This window comes from Symphalangus syndactylus, chromosome 6 (genome assembly GCF_028878055.3).
Source record: "Symphalangus syndactylus isolate Jambi chromosome 6, NHGRI_mSymSyn1-v2.1_pri, whole genome shotgun sequence".
In the NCBI taxonomy this organism is placed as follows: Eukaryota; Metazoa; Chordata; class Mammalia; order Primates; family Hylobatidae; genus Symphalangus; species Symphalangus syndactylus.
Window position 1 is genome coordinate 110,722,850 of NC_072428.2, and position 16,724 is coordinate 110,739,573.

The 16,724-nt window shown below is 38.1% G+C and overlaps 1 protein-coding gene across 6 annotated transcripts in view; it reads right to left on the minus strand.

Annotated features, from left to right (window-relative positions):
* Positions 1–569: 569 nt before the first annotated feature.
* Positions 570–16,724, minus strand: part of TSPAN12 (tetraspanin 12) — a 167,905-nt gene continuing 151,750 nt past the window's right edge. For all 6 annotated transcript variants that reach the window (XM_063642166.1, XM_063642167.1, XM_063642168.1 and 3 more), the window contains one exon: positions 570–2,143. In XM_063642166.1, the coding sequence (XP_063498236.1) occupies positions 1,838–2,143 (306 nt within the window). In that variant the 3' untranslated portion in view covers positions 570–1,837. The remainder of the gene's footprint in view (positions 2,144–16,724) is intronic.

Here is a 16,724-nt window from a genome sequence, read left to right on the forward strand (position 1 = left end):
ATTTGACCATTATACAAATAATTCAAACAAAACTCATAGATAGCTATCTCAGTTATGTGGGTATTTTAGGTGAAATTACAGGGACTTGGGGTATTGAGGAAGTTATTAAAAGGGATGCTTTTGGCTCTGAACAAGGAATGTACTCAGTTTTCATTAAAATCTATGGAAGATTTTAAACATGGCAGTCAATTTCAAGGATTGCATTCCTTGACTCATTTGAAGAGAATTTGAAATTAACTAAGAGACTCATATTCTCTTAAAAATTAATAATAGTTATAAAACTGTGATATGCAAACATTGAAAAGATAAATTAACACAAATGGGCATATTTTTATATTATCTCAAACAAGTATACTATTTAACATTTAGGTAAAAAGCAAAAGTGAAAAATGGGCATCTTTTTGAGTCTTCTCAGTGAAAATACATATTCTTATAGGTCCATTCCGGAGATTGGAAATCAATATTAATACTTTATGCAATCATTCTTTCTCATGTTTTTCTCCCCTTGATAATCTTCTCACGTGGCATAAGTGCTTGTAATGTATTAAAAAGTAGGCAGAGACAAGTCATTACTCTCTAGAAAATATTTATTGACACATTTTAATTTTCTTTCCATATTCTGAGAAATAAACAAAATACACAAAATACAGTAAAATGCACTTTTCCCATTTCAAATAAATATACTATACTCTTGTAAAAAATTTAATAATCTGTGTAATTTGCCACAGTATATTAATCAGTGAAATAAAACAAAGAATCTCTAAATTGTCACGTTTTAATGATTCTCACAAGCATTTTTCTGGAGAAAAAGCACTATTTTCTGTAGAATTTATATTGACTTGGAGACTATTGTTTCTTGTTTGGGAAGGCAAAGATAAGCTTTTTAAAAAGTGTTTAGTGTCAAAAAGAGTCTTCATTTGGGAGAAAAACAGCATACAAGTCCTTTCTGAATCAACTAAGTTACGTGCAAATTTTCTTGTTAATACTTTCTAAAGCCCAGACTACATTCTGAATAATGATTCCTATGTATCACACTGGTAATTTTCAAAATTAGTGGTTAAGTATTTAAATTAACAGTTATATGTGTAATATAAGCCCAGGACAGAATATTAAAGCTCTATTAACAGGAAAGGCTAAAAATAATGATGCCATACAGGACAAATTTTCCTTTTCATGATGGTTATTCTTAACATTATCAGAACTGAAATCGACTGAATTATACAGATTTAACACAGACTTATATACAAATAGATCCCTGATCAGTTTAAGACAATGTGTTAGCTTGTTCTTTTAAGTGGTAAGAATATTTTAGTAACCAGCAAAAATCACATTTAGGTAGTCACCAATATTGAAAGTTTTCTGATATATAATTTATTTAGCATCAAAAGAATAGATCACTGGGTAATAAAAGTTATTAGTATTTTCTAACTTCCTATGTTAGCATTTAATTAGTACTTTATATACTAGTTGGTAGAAGTAAGTCAACCTTTACTATAGCTCCAGTCCCACCATATGTGACTCGTTTGCATGGATGCAGAAATGCTAATCAAACCATGCTGCCTCAAAACATAACTGTGTTCAGTAAAAGTCATACACAGGCTACACAGTGGGTATGACATCTGTCTTCTGCATTTTAAGGGCATCAATTTTTGTCCAGGTGGTGACTTATGACATGAAACTTTTCCCTCCTCATTTTAACGCATAGAATAGTATATGCTTAGGTGTTATTTTATGGCAACATTTTTATTTCTACATATTTCTGAAACACATAGTATGTACTCAAAAATTCACAAGTCCAATAAAAGAAGTTTGTGGTTTTCTTCTGTGACATTTCTTTTTATAACTCCTCCATCTCAAAGTGTGTATTAAAGCTGTTTGCCATGGATGTGTGTTCAAAGATTCTTGACAGGCTTGGTTTCAACAGTTCTACTGAGGGACATGACAGGTGCTGAGAGTTGTCATTCTTCAAGGACATCATTTGGTCTGTCCCAGGCTCCCTTCTATCATAATACAGAGCCCAGAGCAGAGTAATCGTGAGAATCATGGCCAGGATTTGTGTCACCCCAATGGAGATTCCCAGAAACCTCAGCACCTGCAGTTGTTTGGTTCCTCTCAAAAAGGAATACATTTTCTTCCCACAACCCTGTAAAAGAAATACACGGTCAGCATTACTTTAGATATGTTACAGAAGGCCAAAAATAGTTAATGAAAGCAAACAATCTGTATCAGTTAATGAAATCAGACTATTTGGATCATAAAGTTTAAGACAGTGGTTCTCCTCAGGGAAAGCTGATGAGAAGAAGGAGAGAGGGTGGTGTGTAGCTTTTGAAAAGCATGTCCAGCTGATTCCGATGAGCCAACCCCTTCTTTTGTCTTTCTCAAAACCTGAAATTGAGACATAAAACCCAACATCTAAAGCAGGGGTTGACAAACTTGTTTTCTTTTTTTAGAGAGCCAGATAGTAAATATTTTGGGCTCTATGGGCCATATGGTCTCTATGGCAACTACTCATCCCTGCCACTGTCACAAGAAAGCAGCCATAGACGATAAGTGAATGAATGAATGTGGCTGGGTTCCAGTGAAACTTCAAACACATCAAAAGGCATTAGGCCAGATCTGGCACACAATGTTTATGATTTAATAATACTTAACGCCCGTTTGGTAAAGTCGCTTCTCTGGCCGCCTTAACCTATTTGATACAAACACAAGAAATTTGCACAAACACAGACATACACATACATTCTGTGGGAAACTAACATAGACATCACAAAGACAACTCACTGAAATTTAAGTATTTTTCAAACAGTTCCACTCAAATATTCTATGAGAACTCATTCACCTTAGGTTTATGTGTCATTTTAATAAGCATCTTTATATGACACAGTGATACAGGAGATAGAAATTATTTAGGCAGAGAGTGAGGGTAAAAGAGTCCTCGGCGGAATTTCCCTTTTAACAAAAAGCAGCTCCAAAATCATTAAAAGAACTTCCTGAAAAATCGAGCTGTAGACATAGACAAGCAAGCTGGAAGCTTGCACAGGTGAATGCCAGCAGCTGTGCCAATAGAAAAGGGCTTGCTGGGGACCAGTTATGTTCAACATGGAGGCTCTATCATCCCTTGTCTTTGTGTATACAGTGAAGAAACAGGTAATATGGTGCCAGCCAAGTAGAGGACCATCTGCATAATAAAAGATTAGGGTGGGGGTGGCCAGATTTTCACGCACTATGCGAATGGTACACCTGGTCCGACCAATCTTTCGTGCCCTGTGTAAGTCAGACTCCGCCTCCTCAAGCTCATCTTTAAAACCCGTTTCATTTTGCTGTGGACCAGAAAACACACTCGGGAACCCTCTCTTTAGGAGAGAGCTCTTCTCTTTCTTGAGCCTATTAAACCTCCACTCTTAACCTCACTCCTTGTGTGTTCACATCCTTGATTTCCTTGGCCTGAGACAACTAACCTTGGGTATTACCCCAGATGAATGATGCCACTTCAACAGTATAGTATAATGGTTAAGATTATGAACGGCTATGTGATTTGGGGCCAGTTACTTAATCTCTCTGTGCTTCAGTTTTCTTGTCTAAAAACATAGACTATAATAGTGCTTACCTGTCTGAGATGCTGGGAGGATTAAATGCACGGACACATTTTAACACTTAGAATAGTGCCTCATACATGTTAAGAACCCAGTAGGTACAATCTCTTGTCTGATATGTCAGTTCACAGATTAGAAAGTAGAAAGATCAAATTAAAAATAGATGGAAAATCTATGATTAGCAGATATTAATGGAAAAGTACGAGGCACAACACTTCATGAAAGAGTATGAAAACACCAGAAGCACAGCATTATGTCACCAGTGAGTACTTCTGCATAGCTCTACCCTACAAGAGCAAGGTGGCTGCTACTGTTTTACAGGACAATGAGATAACTGTCCAGAATGATTACTTGCTACTGAGATGTTAGATCATTAGCTTCCTGATGAAGCAGAGAAATATTTTACATAGTTTGAGAAGAGTCACCTCAAAATTTGTTAAGTTAAAAAGGTTTGGCTTCAGACATCTGGAAAATCAATTTGCATAGCAACTTCATTTAACATCATTACCAAATAATGTGGCACTATTTTCTCACATCTATCTTTGAAGAAATTGATATAAAACAGCCTTGGATCATGTTTAGCTGATTCCTTACCAATGTGCTCAGTACTTAGTACAAAAATGGATTTTTAGTGAATAAAGAATTAGCATGAATATATTAATATTTTAGTAATAATAATTATAATAGATTTCAGAATTAGAGGTAAACTGGCTGGGCATGGTGGCTCACGCCTGTAATCCCAGCACATTGGGAGGCTAAGGCGGGCAGATCACTTGAGGTTTACAGTTCGAGACCAGTCTGATCATCATGGTGAAACACTGTCTCTACTAAAAATACAAAAATTAGCTGGGCATGGTGAATGCCTGAAATCCACCAAGCATGCCTGAAATCCCAGCTACTCGGGAGGCTGAGACATGAGAATTGCTTGAACCCGGGAGGCAGAGGTTGCAGTGAGCTGAGATCGCCCCACTGGACTCCAGCCTGGGCGACAGAGGGAGACCCTGTCTCAAAAAAAAAAAAAAAAGATTTAGAGGTAAACCATTCAAGGATACAAAATTTCAGTTAGGAGGAATAAGTTCAAGAGGTCTACAATACAACGTGGTGACTATAGTTAATAACAATGTATTAGTTATTCAAAAAAGTAAACCATTCAATAAATATATATGCTGATGATTCAACTCTGTGAAATGCTGTCAGTCAATTACTTGATTTTTACCCTTTCAATAGTCTCTGGGGCTTAAACTGTATCTATATTGGCTTAAGATCTCCTACCTCTTTAGACTAATTCATTTTAAGCTAAGAAACTGTGCCAGACAAGTAATGTTTCCTTTTCAAATCTGTGAATAAAACAAGGCAGAGGTTGATAATTAAGTACAGTTTATTATGTTTCATATCTTGGCACTGTTTAAAGTCTATTTCAGTTTATCTTAAACAATCACATTTATTTTTAAAATGGTACTGTAAATTCTATCACCTAGGATGGTTGGGGAATGAGACCTATTAATACTGAACACTCTAGAATGGGAGGGGTCCTTGGAAGTCATGAATTCAACTTACTAACTTTTAAAAACATGGCAAAAAAGCACTTGTAGAGTGACATACCAAAACTGGCATGGGAAGGACCTCCAAAGAATCTCTACTCATGTAATCAATGAAAACAATGGCAAAAAACCTGTTAGCCTCAATTTTTCTAGAATTCTGGAAATTAACCAAAGTCTTGCAGCAATCTGAGGAGGGTTTATTCACGAAAAGCCGCCGAATCTCATTAGGAACAGCTATGGAATTTTCATTTGCCCTATTCCCATCCCTGCTCCCCTCAGTAGCCTGGAAAGCCAAGAGCCTGCAATCCTGGTGAGAACTGGCAGCCTAGCCGCCACCAGAGGGCGCAGAATGGGGTTGCAGCTCCTTCAAGGCGCCTTTCCCAGACTGTTACTATATGGCTGGTCTGGCCTGGAAGACCCCGCTCAGGAGGATGTCTTTATTTGACCGGAACTTGAAGCTCGACTAGGGAACAGTCTCCGGTCCCTCCCTCCCCAGGAGGTTACCAACGACAGTTAGAGGTAACTATTGATCTCTGAGGCTGCCTGAGGCAGTTGGTAACAGTTGTGCACATGGGGGCTTGACAAAGCTGACATATTCGTGGGGATCTCGAAAATTACACACATGAATAGGGCTGTCCTTAGGTTCAGGGGCTGTGCATAGTCCCAGGAAAGACCTGCAAAGATCCTAAGATCTCTCCTCTGGCTGACCTTGAAGCTCTGTGCACCCTTGGTAAAGGCCGGGAGACTCACTGGTTCTAGGCATCTGAGGAAATCTCTGTCCATTCATCAACTGACCACTAAGCTAACTGAGCAGAAACTTCAATGACCACATGTGACAAAGAATACAGCCTTCACAGAATTAGTTTAGAAAATGTCATCGAACCAACAAATAAACACAGCAAACGTTGGAGAGGTGGAAAAATCTGATTTTCAGAGCTGTCACATCATATTATTTAAAATGTCCTGTTCGCTTAAAGAAAAACAGTTATAAGACATGCAAAGAAACAAGAAAGTATGACTAACAGGGGAATAAAAAAACAATGAATGAAATTGCAGTTCTAATGAGAGGGACTCCCCGCCTCACTAGACAGCCCTGTCCACACCAGAACAACACTAATTTTTAACAAGCACTCCCTTGTTGGAACCTGCCTTCTTTTTAAGGATGCACTGGTTCTAACTCTGCTCTCAACCCTTCCCTTTTCCATAAGGTAGAGAGTCATAGCTGAAGAATCAATTATCCCTTTCTCTTTAATTATTCTCCTCTCCAGGCTAAATAGTCCTAGTTTTCAAGTTTTCCAAATATGTACACTTAATCATTCTGTTGATCCTTTTCTAGACTGTGTTGATTCTGTCAATGTTTCTTTGAAAATGACATTGATTTGTAACTTTAAAAAAAATGCAATGAAATATTAAAACAATCAAGGTTATTGAAAATGACTTTGGATTCCAATGACAAAACAGCTTTTTCGGTTGCCCAGAAATGTAGATGTGCAATTGTATTGACACGTCACATAGTTGGGACTTGGTGTCCTTCCAGATCACTGGTCCCTTTAGATTATCTTCACACTCAGGTAGGCAAGTGTGCTTTATTCCAAGCAAAGGTCCTACCTAGTTAGACTCCTCCATTTATATAGCAAAATATCAGGTGATCATTTCCTCATTTTGTTTAAAAAGCATACAGGTAACTCCTCAAACAAGGCAGAACTTCAGTCCTTAAATTTGTCATCAGAATTCATTAAACTATATTTTATGCTTCTCTATCAAGAGTCTCTCCAAAAGAGATGTCAACTACAGATTATCTAAAAGAAATGAAATCAGTTGACATCTTAGTACTTTACGTCCATCCTTCAAACCAGGTCACCAAAATGTGCCCACTTGCAATATATTAACTTACGCCCTTGCATATTATTTTCCACCAAGGTGTACTTAATGATATGTATTGGAAAACACCATAAGAAACTGCTCTATAAAATTTGTGAAAAATGATATTGAAGATATTTTTTCTCGATAAAGTAGTAGATATAAAATCCCACTTGATAAAATATTTAGAATTTTGCTCCCTTTGAGGTTAGAATGTTTGCTCTTCTAACATTAGAATTATGGTGATGATTGTACCTCCTTTTCACCTGGGCTGTCAGAAAGCTGAGAGGCAAACAGGACACTCAACCACAGTAACTGTCTCTCTTCATGTTAAGCACCTCTGCTTACTCTTTCCTTTAACCTTGACTTTCCAATTCTGTTTATATTTTATTATTAATTTACTGTATTTTTGTTGTATGCTGCCCTATATCCTTTAATGAATTCAATTTTAAAAGATACAGAGTATAATTATATAAGTAAAAGCACAAATTCCTCTATAGTACATGCAATTAAATATTTCTTTGCTGACTCATTAGACATGTAGAAACTTGCAGCAGACAGGCATTGATATAATTCGTACATTTGTCCCCACCCAAATCTCATGTTGAAATGTAATCCACAGTGTTGGAAGTAGGGCCTGGTGGGAGGTGTTTAGATCATGGGGGTAGGTTCCTCATGAATGGCCATCCTCTTGGTGATAACGGAGTTCTCCCAAGATCTGTTTCTTTAAAAGTGTGTAGCACCACCCCCCATCTCTCTGTCCTGTTCCTGCTTTGGCCATGTGATGTGCCTGCTGCCGCTTTGCTTTTTGCCATGCGTCAAAGCTCCTTGAGGCCTTCCCAGGGGCAGATGCCATTATCATTTGCCTTTCCTGTACAGCCTGCAGAACCATAAGCCAATTAAACTTGTTTTCTTATAAATTACCCAGTCTCAAGTATTTATTTCTAGCAATGGAAGAATTGCCTAACACAGGTGTCATGCTGAATATCAGTGAATCATTTTCACAAGTACTTAAAGTTAAGAACCAACTTTCCAAAGAATAGTTCTCTTCTTGAGAGGACAGTCAGTATTTTTCCAGATTTGTCTGTATACGATGATTGACCTCCTCAGTCACTCTGTAAATTCTTCATTGAAATAGCTCCAGGGTTTTCTGTCTGTTCTGAATCACTCTTATTGAAGTAATTCAACCTGAACATAACCCTAAGCATATTTTGTACCAGTCAAATAATTATGCATAAGGTTTACATTTTTCAGTGTAAACTTGTCTTGAAAAGTAAGACATTAAGTCTAGATAAAAAACATAGATGTGTTTATATGTATTGATTATACTATTTATAGATATTTAGCTGCACAAACAAACATTTCTGTAGAGTAAAAAGAGGAGACAAATGATAAAATTCAAAACTGTGTTTCATTTCACAAAGAGTATTTTATTCAGAACAGGAAAGAACTGAAGTGTACTTATTTGCTTTTCTCAAAATAAAACACTGAATTAATTTTACTTGAAAATGTTTTCTCCCTAAATAAAGCTGTTAGCCCCATGTTAATAACTTCAGATAATTCAAAGGTATGCATAAGACACGTTGGCTAACCTACTTTACTTGCTACAGTATTAAAATTCTGGTCAACTATTAGCTGTAAATAATAACACTACCTTTATCAGAGAATAATCACAAATCCCCTACATTTCCTGGAATCTATTTGAAGCCATGTCAGGATGCCTCATTTCACTTGAGGAAATTATACACTTGAAATTATTATCTGATCTATCTCCAAAATGAGTTTCTAAAATTGGAAGAACACCCATGGCTTTTCAGTACTCAATATTCACAGGCCACATCAAAAAGTCGGGCAGCCTTTTAATATGCTTACGAAGATAATGTATAAATAAAATCTAGGTGCCAATACATGCCAATATTAATGTTTTTGTAAATAAACATGACTCTTGTTTGAAATAACTATATTGATTAGCAGATGCAAATATACAATCTACAACCCTCTTTCTTCTAGAATTGAAGTAAATGATAGCAGTTAATGAGCTCACAAGATTTAAACAGGTTAGACCAAAAGTTCTCCACTGATAATCTTAAGCTCTGCAGGGAAATAATGCTTCCTTTAAAAAAGCAGCAAGCAATAAAATTCATTACAAGACTTTCTGTTCTTTAGCTCTCTCTTAGGAGAACAGAAAGATAACTAAATCTGTGCATAGAAAGTGCAGTAGAAAAAAGTCATCTTATTATTTCTTAATATACGAAAGGTCCTCATATCTCATTTAACCCTCGCAATATCCCTATTACATAGGTAGAATAACGAAATGTAAAAGACTGCATTTACTGATCATTTTTCATTTTTACCAAAAAAATGTAGTTACAAAGAGGCTAGAGTCAGAAAATCTGGAAGGCTCCATGCTCACTAGTGAGGCCAGTTCCAGCAGCCTGAGGGAGCAGAGTTTATTCACAAACCCCTCCTGCAAATATTTTCTCTCTTGGGGGCCCATTTGGGCACCTTAAATTTGCATCTATAAGAAGTTAGAGGGTGTTAAAACAAGCAAAGTGAGAAACTGGACCAAGTCCCAAAAACTTTGACCTGAAAATCTACCTTCAGCAGCACAAACGCACATAACCAGAAAATACACACTTCACTGTCACTTCAAGCAAAACTAAGGACAATTTAGCTAGTTAAAAATCTAATCATAGATCAATAAATTTTCTACTTACTTCAATAAATACCTTAATAAATTGTTATTATTGTCATCAGCTACCACTGTGGTAAGTGGTATACTAACAGTTTCTCATGTCGTATCTCAATTTATCTTTGTATATTACAATGATGTGGGCACTATTAATATCTTAGTAGAGATAAGGGAATTGGGATGTAGAAGAAAAAAATCTCTACACTCAGTTTGCTCTTTACCATGTAGTCACCATCTCAAAATTTTAGTATCTCTGCCCTTTAAGTGTTGGCAGGTCACAGAGTTCTGTCCTTGGCTGCATATATTGCATCGTTTCCTTGTGTGGTCTTATTTCCCTCCATACCTTCACTGCCTCATGTACACTAATGACACTTGTGTAAACTTAGTCCATCCACTCACCCACCCACCCAGTCTGTCCTCCACTGGATCCACAGTAATTAATGTCTGTATAAGAACATAGCTTCCGGCCGGCCACAGTGGCTCATGCCTGTAATCCCAGCACTTTGGGAGGCTGAGGCAGGCAGATCACGAGGTCAGGAGATCGAGACCATCCTGGCTAACATGGTGAAACCCCTTCCCTACTAAAAATACCAAAAAAATTAGCCAGGCATGGTGGCAGGCGCCTGTAGTCCCAGCTACTCAGGAGGCTGAGGCAGGAGAATGGCGTGAACCCGGGAGGCGGAGCTTGCAGTGAGCCGAGATCGCGCCACTGTACTCCAGCCTGGGCGATAGAGCGAGACTTCATCTCAAAAAAAAAGAATATAGCTTCCTAGCCAGACCACATTTCCCAGCCTCCCTTGCAGCTAAGCAAAGCCATGTGAGTTCCTGCCAATAAAATCTGAACAGTGTTGATGAGTGTAGGCCTTCATGCATTGGGAGTTCTCTTTCTCATTCTCTTTCTCTCCATGACTGGAACTGGAGAAAAACAGGACGAACTTTGGAAGACAAGATATTTAAAAGGCAAAGTTGTCTCATCGTTCTGGCCCCTGGATGAACTTGTGCAGCAGAGCTGCCTGGTGGCATAGACTAGGTCACTGATCTATGAAAGAGAGATAAACTCCCAGCTTATCCAAGCCACTGTATTTTGAGTTAGCACTTTCCTTAATTAGTACACACAAAATCCATATTGCTAGCTGAGTTCTGTCTCTGAAGTTCATATTACCTCCTGGGTTTCTGCACATGGAATACCTGACAAGAACCTTAAATCCAGTATTTCCAAAATGGAACTACTCAACTCTAACCTCTCCCTTCAGTAAATGGCTTCCTCACTGTCAGTCCAAATCAGAGTCAAGAATGCTTGCAACTTCCCTGTCGTTCACTCCCCACAGCCAATTTATAACCCAGTCCTGTTCATTCTACCTCTGACATATCTTTCACATTCATTCTTTCCTCTCCATACTAAATGCCACAACCTGAATTCCAGCCCCTACCATCACATGAGTTATCTGCTACAGTTTCCTACCTTAATTTCCCTGCCTTAAGACCCAATCTTCAGCTTAATTTTCCCACCTCAATTCATTCTCTACAATGCCAATAAGCATGATGTTTAAGCTTAAATCTAAAATTGTTATTTCGTAAGGTACTTTTTCAGGTCAAAATATTATCATGGCTTCCACATCCATAAATTTTAAGGGCAAAATTTGCAAGTCTCTACTAATAGAGTCCAAAAGGAAATATTGTTTGATTGAATAGAGAATAGAGAACAGGAAACTCACAATTGAATGATGTTGAGAAAGAGAGTGAAAGAAAAGAAGAATGCATTTGTATATCTGAAACAAAACCGGCAGAATAGTTCAAGGCCTGATTCGATCAAGCAAAGCCTGAAGATAAAAAGGGATCTTCCCCCCTACCAAGCCCAAACTGATCCCGCAGGGATTTGAACGATAAAACAGATACTACCGCAAGTCACAGTCAACCAGATCCCATCAGAAGCTACTTGCAGAGGAGATAATGAAGTCAGTAGAGAGACAGGAGGGAGCGTCTTTGACTTTATATAAAAGAACGCTGAGAATGGAAATTCTTGGGGATATTCCATCTAAATAACCACTGAGCCTGCAAACTGCAAACTGCCTACCCTTGACTATCTGAGCAGGAGGCTTTATGGATGTTTATCTGAGAACAAAGTTTCATTATTAAAAAATCAGAATCCTATGACTACATTGTCCTAAACCGTCTTTTTATAGTAATGCCTCAAATTCGTGAATATGTTTCCCTTTTTATTTGGCAACTATTCACAGACTTCAGTATAAAATACCCACGTATTATCAGGACATACAGGACTCTTCAGAATCTAACCCCTGCCCTCTGTATCCCTGTAAATGTGGCCCTTCTCACACCCTGTGCTCCAGCTGTGCTCTCCTGCTTCCAGTTCTAGCTTTGCCCCACTGTTTCTTGGCTGGGAATGCCCTTTTTCGACCCTGTGCCACCCTAATATTTTCTGCACGTGGCTTACAGCTACTTATTCGTTAAGATTAGAAGCCCAAAGAGTTACTACCACTGCTATGTGTTCCCACTGGCTATCTCAATCATAAAGACAATAGCAATTAAGGATTGCCTGCTCTGTGTCAGGCTCCTTTTTTTTGTGCCCCACTTAAATATTTTCTAATTCCTACCTTTTCTTTTAGCCACTGATGTGGGGAATCTGATCTATGCAGACTTGACCAACTTCTATGTTGGTGTAACTAGCCGGTACCTAGCTAGAGGTCTAAGCTATGACTTCTCACTCCCTGCCTAGGCCTTCTCTTTTAATACTTGCCCCTAATTTTTTGTTTCAAGTGTGGCAATTTACTTGGTCTGAAGTAGAATCCTACTACTAACCAGAGAGTTGGGTTGTCTGGGAAAAAAACAGTTGACCTTATATCTAGGTGGAGCTTGCCAGAAGGCCAAGTCCGCTCCCAGCCATGGCCTTTTATTCCCACAACACTCTGTCAGGTCTCCACTTATGGCTCAGGAGTGATGAGGAAACATTTATGATAATAGAATTTTGTATATGAAAATTACAAAGCAAAAGTTATTTCTATCAGTCAAAACAAATAGACATACTGTATTGGCTCATCTTTCTAATTGGTCAAAGATGTTAGCAGGAAAGGAGTGTTAACAAAAAGTGTTGAGAACTAAAATATCGCCCAGAAAAAATAATATTGGTTATAAAACAAATATCATTTGCCAAGGACAGCAGATTATACAGGAGACAGGTGAGAGCAGTATTTCTAATCAGGATGAGGGCTCAGAGTGTGAATTCATGACTTTCAACTCAAACATGATACACACTCAACTGAGAGAATAAAACCCTCAAACAGCCCATCCCACATGGTTCACCACTGATACAGTTTCTCTCCATGACAAAACTCTATTCAGGCTCCACTGAGCTCTTTTTCAACTAAACCTTGACGTTTGGACTTTGGTGTTTGTCTCTGCATTGTCCAATTTTAGCAAGAATCTTGGTAAGTTGGTTTAGTGAGATTCCCCATTCTTCATACTTGATCATCCTTGATATCTAACTGGCTTCTTCCTTCTCCACCCATCGTCCAGCTGATGTCTGATCACCCTGGCCTGCCTTCAGTACGAATCTTGTTAGGTAAGGTTTGCTAGAATACCATCCCTCACCACTATGTTTCTTCTTAATGATTTTCCATCCTCTGACCCCCAACCTGTTCCTTGACTATAAATTCCCACTTGCCCATGTTGTATTCTGAATTGAGCCTAATCTGTCTCCCCCGCTGCAAGACCACACTCCAGTGGCCTTATTCCTATCCCAATAATCCCCGCTGAAATAAAGTTTTCCTTATCTTTTTTTTTTTTTTTTTTTTTTTTTTTGAGACAGAGTCTCACTTTGTCGCCCAGGCTGGAGTGCAGTGGCACAATCTAGGCTCACTGCAACCTTCACCGCCCAGGTTCACCTCCCAGGTTTAAGTGATTCTCCTGCCTCAGCCTCCCACATAGCTGGGACTACACGCATGCACCACAGCATGCGGCTAATTTTTGTATTTTTAGTAGAGTTAGGGTTTCATCATGTTGGGCTGGTCTAGAACTCCTGACCACAAGTGATCTACCTGCCTCAGCCTCCCAAAGTGCTGGGAATACAGGCATGAACCACCATAACCGGCTCCTTATCTTGTCTTTAACAAGTGTCATTAAATGATTTTTTTTTATTTAGCAACATGAGCTACCCTCACTTTTAACCTGGAGGAGCACCTCTACAAGTCTGTTTACCTTCTGTGAGCACTGGTAACCCATACACACTTGTCATCATGAGGTTCTTTTTCCTATAAGCCAAGACTCAGAGAAAAAGGTCACATCCCTTCACAATCACACCCGCTGTTGTTCCCAATTTCCTTTATCTGCGAATGTTTTCTAGCATTGGAAGAAGAAATAAACTTCTAAAGAGGCATAAATGGGTTTGTCAAAGTGGAAATTATTAAGAATATTTAAAACTCAAACCCAACATATGGAACATAGAAAGTCTAAGGGTCTAAAGGAAAAGTGTCCCAAAGGCACACAAGTGTGGAGGACATGTCTGTGTCCAGCCCTTACATAAATCTGTGGGAATACTACTTTTCTGAGCAAGCAGCCAATATATCTGAACAGTAGTCTTTCTTCTAACTACTAGACAGAGAAATGTGTCTCTGGAGGTATATTTTAGTTGATGTTCTGTCCCTCTTTGTTTTACATTTTGAGTCAGTCCATTTGAAGCAGGGCCTGTTGTGAGCCTGTTTACTTCCATTTATTTTTCTTGAGGTAGCACACAGAGGAGTAAAATGGCATTTCAGACTTTTTGAGGGGCTATTTATGCTAAGTTTCCTATCTGAGACAGTAAGTGCTGCAACTATTCTTTACAACTGTGTTTTCTCATTCTTTTACATATGGAACCCCAAGAAGAGTTGATGAAAGCTATGGCTCTGATTTCCTGGAAAAAATGGTTATAAATATTGAAAACAATTTTTGCAGTATCACTTTTTCCTTGAAGTCCATCCAAGAAAAGCCCCAGTCCATGGGCAAGATGTTGAGTTCCCTGCTCTCCAAAGACTTATTTTCTAACTGCTGTCTTTTATGCCTTTTATTTATGCTTCTCTTCTCCAGATCAAGACACTGCACTTCAGTAACTGATATGATGAAAAACTCAGCAGGTGAGAGAAGACAAGAGATACCACAGGCTTGTGCTTTGCCAACTTAAACTCTGAGTCTGATATTTTGCCAAGGCCAAGTCTTACACCTCGCATTTAGAGTGTGGTTACACAGGTGATTCCAAAGAACAGGGGAGTGGGCTGTCAGTAATCATGGGCCCAGACCACCCAAGGGTGAGCCTTTATACTTGCAGTTTCCTCGGCCAAAAACACTGTTCCCCAGCATGGCTGCTTCCTTTTCGTCAACTCGTCTCAGTTCACATATTACCTCCTAAGAGGGCCTATTCCTAACAGTCTATCTTAAGTAACTCCCTCACCAACAAAGCTCCAGCACATTACCCTGTTCAGAGTCTTCAAAGTGCTTACCCCCACCTGAAATTTACTATTGCTGTTTTTTCTTGTTAAACATATGTATCCATAACTAGAATATAAGTTATATAGGAGAAGAGATTTTTGTCTGCAACAATCTCCACTATATCCCTAGCATTTAGAAGAGCAAATGGAACCCAGTAGGCAATCACAAAATATTCTGAATGAATATTGGTTATTGTATCATCATTTTGAATGAGTGAATGTGACAGATCCAAACTGAGGGTCAGAGATATTTTCATTATAGATTTTCAAACCTATACTTTAATACAAGTTTGTAGCTTATTATGGATATTTGACGAGCTGTGTGCCAAATGTAACAAGGTTCCTGAATATTTCTAAATGTGCAATTGTCACTATATTTCTGCTGTCATTTTTCACAAGTTTCCAAATGCGTCATAAAATATTATTGGGTCAGGGACCATGCAGGCCACCAGATGGTTGAGAATGATTTATTTCTTTGACTTCAGACTACTGAAGAATGATTGCAGGAAGAAAGCCAGTTTTTATCTCTGAGATTACAGAATATGAAAGATAAGAGAGACCTTGTGGTTCATCTAGACTGGATTCATTCTTAATTTAAAAACCCATTCTACACTACCAATGACATGGTTATCTGACCTTGACTTCAATATTTTTAGTGATGAGACACTCATTATTTTACAAGATAACCTGTCTCACAATTGGACGGATTTTGATGAGCAAGGTCTTCCTTCTATTGATTCAACATTTCCTTCCTGTAACTTCTGGTCCTTGGAGCAACAATGTGTAAGTCTAGTTCCTGTTCTGAATTATGAACTTTGAAATATTTGAAGACATCTCAACTATCTCCGTTCAGCGCTCTCAACTTCTGAATAAACATCCCAAATACCTCCAGCTGTTCCTCACTTATTTCTCCTTTGGAACCCTCATCTTCCTACTGAATGATCTCTGGACACACTGTAATTAGGAAACATATGTTCTCCAGGGCAAAGTGGAATTATGTCTTATTTTTAATTATGGATTTAATTGTACTTATGCCATAAACTACTGAATGATCCTCTTTTGTAAGTCAACTATGAATATAATTGCATACTATATCATTACCAATATCAGCATATGTTATTAGTTGTAAAATGCAAAAGCAGGTTACTCTGATATAATAAGCCCCCATCTTAGCTGGAAGTCTGTGTCTAAAGAACATCTCATGGCTGACAATGCCAGCTTGCTATTAAAATTCTTCAGATAAAAATATGAAAAAATTTCAAAATAAGCTGGGCTATCAACTTCCACATGCACAATAGTATGGCTTGTTTCAATTTCAAAATTCATGGAGCAAGCAATTATCGATATCCTGAAAGTAAAGTATCCCTTTATAAAGTAGTATTATTAGTGAAAACAATCTAAGAAAAGTAGTGAAGATGAATTGTACTTTTACAACAATAAAATTATATTAAATGTTTAATGTGGAACAGTCTTCAGCTAAATAAAGTAAAACTGAAGAGAATTAGTCCATATTCAGACTTCATGGGAAGATCCGGTAAGTTGATCTCATGATCAATGGTAG